Source organism: Daphnia magna, unplaced genomic scaffold, assembly GCF_020631705.1.
Source record: "Daphnia magna isolate NIES unplaced genomic scaffold, ASM2063170v1.1 Dm_contigs143, whole genome shotgun sequence".
Lineage (NCBI taxonomy): Eukaryota > Metazoa > Arthropoda > Branchiopoda > Diplostraca > Daphniidae > Daphnia > Daphnia magna.
In genome coordinates this window covers 69,876-75,255 of record NW_025533140.1, presented here as the reverse complement: position 1 = coordinate 75,255, position 5,380 = coordinate 69,876, and the positions used below count along the sequence as shown (strand labels likewise).

At 48.0% G+C, this 5,380-nt stretch overlaps 1 protein-coding gene across 1 annotated transcript; it reads right to left on the bottom strand.

Moving 5' to 3' along the window:
* LOC116936213 lies at positions 1-4,401 on the bottom strand. The gene is made up of 2 exons (XM_045167161.1): positions 3,416-4,401; positions 1-300 (listed from the first exon to the last, which is right to left on the bottom strand). The coding sequence occupies exons 1-2, from the start codon at positions 4,399-4,401 to the stop codon at positions 237-239; spliced, it is 1,050 nt and encodes a 349-aa protein (XP_045023096.1). The 3' UTR covers positions 1-236.
* Positions 4,402-5,380: the final 979 nt, after the last annotated feature.

Here is a 5,380-nt window from a genome sequence, read left to right as displayed (position 1 = left end):
GTTCTTTTCGCGCCATTGCCGTGCCTCATGCCTCAGACCCGTTAGCTTCTGAGTGCGGATCCACAGGAAGAGGAAGGTAGGGAACAAAAAAGGGGAAGGAACCGAGACATTAACAAAAAAAGGAGAAATTTTTTTTTTTTTTTTTTTTTTTCAACTTCTGGAAGGATTTTCTGAGTGAAGAAGGCTGCCAGATTAGCTGGAATATAATAGGACTTCCGCAGCTCTGGGAACTGAAATTATTTTGATGCTTCCTTCACTTGTCTTAATGGTCCCTGCCTACCTCGACCACCTCCTCTGCTCCTGCATTGGGAATCCACAACACCAAACAAAGACTTTTAATTACAGGTCTGGGCGGGTAAAAAATAATAATACTTTGCAAAATTTTTTTTTTTTTTTTGGGTGGGAAATAGACTGTAAAAGTCTTCCTACGTTTTTCCCACTTATAATCCCAATTGCTCCGCGGGATCGCTGAAGCGATCCCTCGAGCAATTAAAAAATTATAAGTAGAAAAACTCCGCTCAACTTTTACAGTGATTTCAAAGTACTGGCTGAGCGGAAAATTGGGGTTCAAGAACCGCCCGAGAAATCGGAATGCTAGGAGCCACTGTCCGCCTATAAAAGCGTGTGAAGGTAGATTCCGCTGCCCAATTGCCCATTGCTAAAACTGAGTCAATCGGGGTCCCTTGAGCCAATGCGTGCGATGCAGCCGCGCTCCTTGTCGAGTGAGCCGAAAAAGAAGCTTCCATTCCCGCTTCCATTAGGACCGACTTAATCCAGCGACTAAGTGTGCTGGAGGAGACTTGCTTAAAGGGTGCGATCGCCCCTATGAATAGGAGGTCTCTGTTGCTCTCGTTTCGTTTTGTGTCTGTAGCGAGCAGATAGGCACCCAAGCATTGGACTGGGCATATTCGAGGATCGTTTAGAGCGTCGATTCCTATCGTCTGGAGTGAGCCACTGCGTTGTGCCTTTCTCGGTCGGCTGAGGGCGAACGAGGCTCCTGTACTCGAAATCTTTACTGAGCTGCGTGTGATAGAGCTCAACTCCGAGACTCTGAGAAACGTTGACAGTGCTAACAACGTTGTTAATTTTTTGGACAGCTGCGTTCGGCTGATCTGGTCGTTAGGACCCCATGACGCCAAAAAAGTTACCACCTTACTAACGTCCCAGGTGTTGGAGTATCTTGGCTTGGGCGGATTACGGTTAAACGCTCCTCTCAAAAGCTGCTTCACTGAAGGCAGCTGCCCCACCGGAATGGAGCCTGCTTGCTCTAGGGTGGTCGACAGCATCGACCTATGGATGTTGAGAAGGCTGTAGGAACAGTTCTCCGACTGCAATCCCGCCAGATACTCTAGCACAGAATTTACAGACACTGACACGGGATCAAGATCCCGCCTGAGGCACCAACCGAGCCAATTGTTCCAGGCCGACTGGTAAGTAGCTCGTGTGGATTGGCGTGTCCCATCCAGCAATAGGTTGACCACCGCCTCCGAAAGGCCTTGGTTTTGTAAGCGTTGCCGGATAACTTCCATGCGATGAGGCATAGCGGGAGCGGGTGCGCTTCCCCCGATGGCGAGGTTAGCAGCTTGGCGTCCGGCTTCAAAATCCTTGCCACGTCTACCGCTAGCTCCAACAGGAGCGGGTACCATGCCGCGCTGGGCCAGTATGGGGACACGAGAACCAGCGATGCTTGCTCTCTGCGAATCTTCGCTAGACTCCTGAGGATGAGGCCAAAGGGGGGAAAGGCGTAAGCTTTTAAGCCTTTCCAACTGGTCGAGAACGCGTCTACTCCGGTTGCCTGTGGTTGCGGAGTCCAGGCAAAGAATTTTTCTAGTTTGTTGTTCCAGGCCGCTGCGAACAGGTCCACCTGGCATGTCCAGACGTTGTTTATAGCCGTAAAAACCTCTTGATCGAGCGCCCAGTCGCTGCTGTCTAGTCCCATCCTTGACTCTCGGTCGGCGACAATGTTGAGGTGTCCCGGCAGGTAACTCGCGTGAACCGTAATTTTGCGACTCTCGCACCATGATGAAATCTGGGTCGCTAAATCAGAAAGTGATCTCGAATGAGTTCCTCCTCCTCTGTTAATATAGCACACCGCCGTGCAATTATCCATCTGTAAAGAGACGACTGGAGGGCGAAAAAAGCGGCCAGGAGTTCCAACTCGTTTATGTGTCTTTGGCCATCTTCCACGGACCAAGGACCTCTAGCGGTGCTCCCGTTAAAAACCGCTCCCCATCCGGTCAGCGACGCATCCGAAAAGATAGTCATGTCCGGCTCGCCTGAAAAAATGACTTTACCTTTTGATGAGTCCATATTCGTGATCCACCAGCTAAGGTCAGCTTTAGCTTCCTCGGATAAGGTGAAACAGCTTTCGAAATCCCCCCATTTTTGTGCAGTGCCCGAATTAAATCGCGCTGGACTTTCCTGTAATGAGCTTGTGCAAACGGCACGGCCGGAATGGCCCAAGCAAAGTTGCCCATTATCTTTGCAAGGTCTCTTAATTTTATCCTATTATTTTTCAGCGCCTGAACACAAAGCTTGCGAGTTTTTTCCCTCTTCTTTTCTGGTAAAATGAAGGCCAGCGACGGGGAATCCAAAATCATCCCTAGGAATTCCAAAGTTTGGGTAGGTGACGGGTGGGATTTTTCCCAGTTGATGAGAAAACCAAGCCCTTGAAGGAGGTCTGACGCTAGCTTCACATCTGTTAACAGCCCCTCCCTCCTCTCATTTAAAAATAACATGTCGTCTAGGTAGATGATCACCCTCACCCCTTTCGAACGTAGGGCCGCCATTACAGGTTTTAAAAGTTTAGTAAACACCCGAGGGGCCGGCGCCAGCCCAAAAGGTAAACATGTAAATTGGTAGGCGTTTTCTCTCCACCTAAAACGCAAAAAAGGCTGATGGGCGAAGCACACGGGTACCGTCAGGTAGGCATCTTTTAAGTCAAGTTTAGCCATCCAATCCCCCTTTTTAATAAATTTTTTACAACGTCCAACCCCTCCATTTTAAAATGCTTGTAAACTATGTGCTGGTTGAGATTCTTTAGGTTGATTATCGGCCTATAACCCCCGTTTTCTTAGGAATGGCGAACAATCTACTGTAAAAACCCGGTGTTTCTGGGGCTTTGACAATGGCCTCTTTCTTCAATAAATCCGATACTTCCGCGTCGCAGACCAAATCCATTTGCTGACTCATTACGCATTCCCCCGGTTCTTTAGATTGAAAAGGTGCAGACTCGAAAACGATTTTGTAACCCGACTCTATGATCTCATGGATCCAAGGGTCGTTGGTCAACGCACGCCACGCTACCGCAAAGAATCTAAGTCTAGCTCCTACATTTTTTCTGACTAAGGCAGACGTCCTACCCAGAGTGGGTGTCTTAACGACCGGAAAGAAAAGAGGGAGACAATCAGTGTACCTTGTCTGGTAACCACGTCTCTCAGACGGGTCTCCTTGTCTCGAAGTCCCGGGGCGAGGATCCTCTGGCTTATCCGCTGGTTTCTGTTGAGTTTTTTGGCCGAATCCTCCACTGATCCTTCCGACTGATGCGACTTTTTGTAACTTTGCGTCCTCGTCGGCTGCTTGCAGAAGAGCGGATGTAAAGGTCGGACCAAAAAGCTGGGCAACTTCCGAAGGCGAAAAGTTGGTGGGGTCTTTCAAAAGGGATTTGAAGCGTGGATAAACGCTATTCATCACGTTGGCTCTCCTATTCTTTGAGATAAAAAAGTGAGCTTCCGCCCAAAGACGGATCGCGCTCTCCAATATCGACCCTTCCTCTGTATTTGGAGCTAAGCGGTTCCAAAGCGAAATTAGCGGTCTGACGATATCTAATACCTTAAGATGTGTTGATTTCCATATCAACTCTCTCTGTGCGATGAATTTACTGTGCCTGTTGCGGGAAATCTGTCGCTCTACCACGTCATCCATTTTTGGGCATGACAACAGAAAATTTTCGTCCTCGAACGCCGGTTTAAAAATGTCCCTCAGCTCTCTGGTCTGAGCTGGTTTCTGTCCTACAGACATCCAAGATGCTAGTTGGGCTGAAGCCTCCTTTGGGAAGATTCGGTCTAGGACAGGCGTAGGTGGGGGCGTCTGCGAGGATCTTGAAGAACGCTCTCTGCGTCGAGATCTGGAGCGGCTCCTTGATGACCTGCGTGGTGAACGTCTACGATGCCGATCTCGTGATCTTGATCTGTCCCGACGTCTACGTTCTCTGCTTCTGTCTCTCCTGTGTCGATAGCGATCCTGCGATGATACGTCGTATCGTCTTGACCAGGAACGCGATCTAGAACGTGATGATCTAGGCACACTAGGAAAGGGAGAGCGTCTTCTAACTTCTTCAAAATTCACTCTCGAGTCAATGGAATACGACCCTTCGCTAAGCGGTGACGAAGTGGAATCCATGACTGCACTCAGATAAAGCTAAAAACGGTCTGAGGCATGAGGCGCGGCAATGGCGCGAAAAGAACTCAGAAAGCTAAATAAATGACGTGTCAACACTGTAAAAGTTGAGCGGAGTTTTTCTACTTATAATTTAAATGTGATCCCACAGTACGATTTTGTACGGGTTTTTTACACTTACTTAAAAAGTAATTCTAAATAGTGTCACACTGGCTTTGTATTGTGTCACATGAACATAAATCAATACAAGTAGTGATGACCTTAAATCTAGACAAGTATTCACTTTTAACTAATAACAATAAGGGATGACCATACCAAACTCGGAGAGCGTCTGAAGACTCCAGGGAACTACTCTACGGAGCCTAGCTCCGGGAGCTCACCCGATGGAGACTCATCTAACGCAGAATCAGGGCAGCGTTTTATACCGTCGCGCGAATTACTCCCCTTCCGGACTGCATATCTGCGTATCTTTCTTGGAGCGGACTTCTCCCGATAATTTCTTCACCACGATCGCAGCTTTGTCCAAGGAGCGGATGACTCATCTCTGCGAAGAGATAACCAATATCCCTTTTCACCCGCGAAAGGTCCCCCTTCTTCAAGACAGGCGACCCGACTGTACTAATCTTCTGCGATCCACGAAGGTTGATGAGACTAAAAATCAGCTTGCGTCCTCTTGGCAAATAAGGGACTTTTACTCCTTCGTTTTTCTTCTTTCCGGTTGCGCTTACTTGTTTAAATGTTTCTTGTATTTCCCGGATAGTCTTCAGAATTTTCCCTTTTTTTTTTTTTTTTTTTTTTTTTCTTTAAACCGCCTGCCTTCGGCCACGGAAGAGGCGCTGCAATCGCATATCTTCCGGCCGTTTGAGATTTACCATCCAATCGTTCGGGAGCCTTGTTCACTTGAACCAGCTCCTGGCGGCGTCATCAAAATACTTTTCAAAATTATTATTTTTTTTTCCAATATCACCCCATCTGTTGTGGG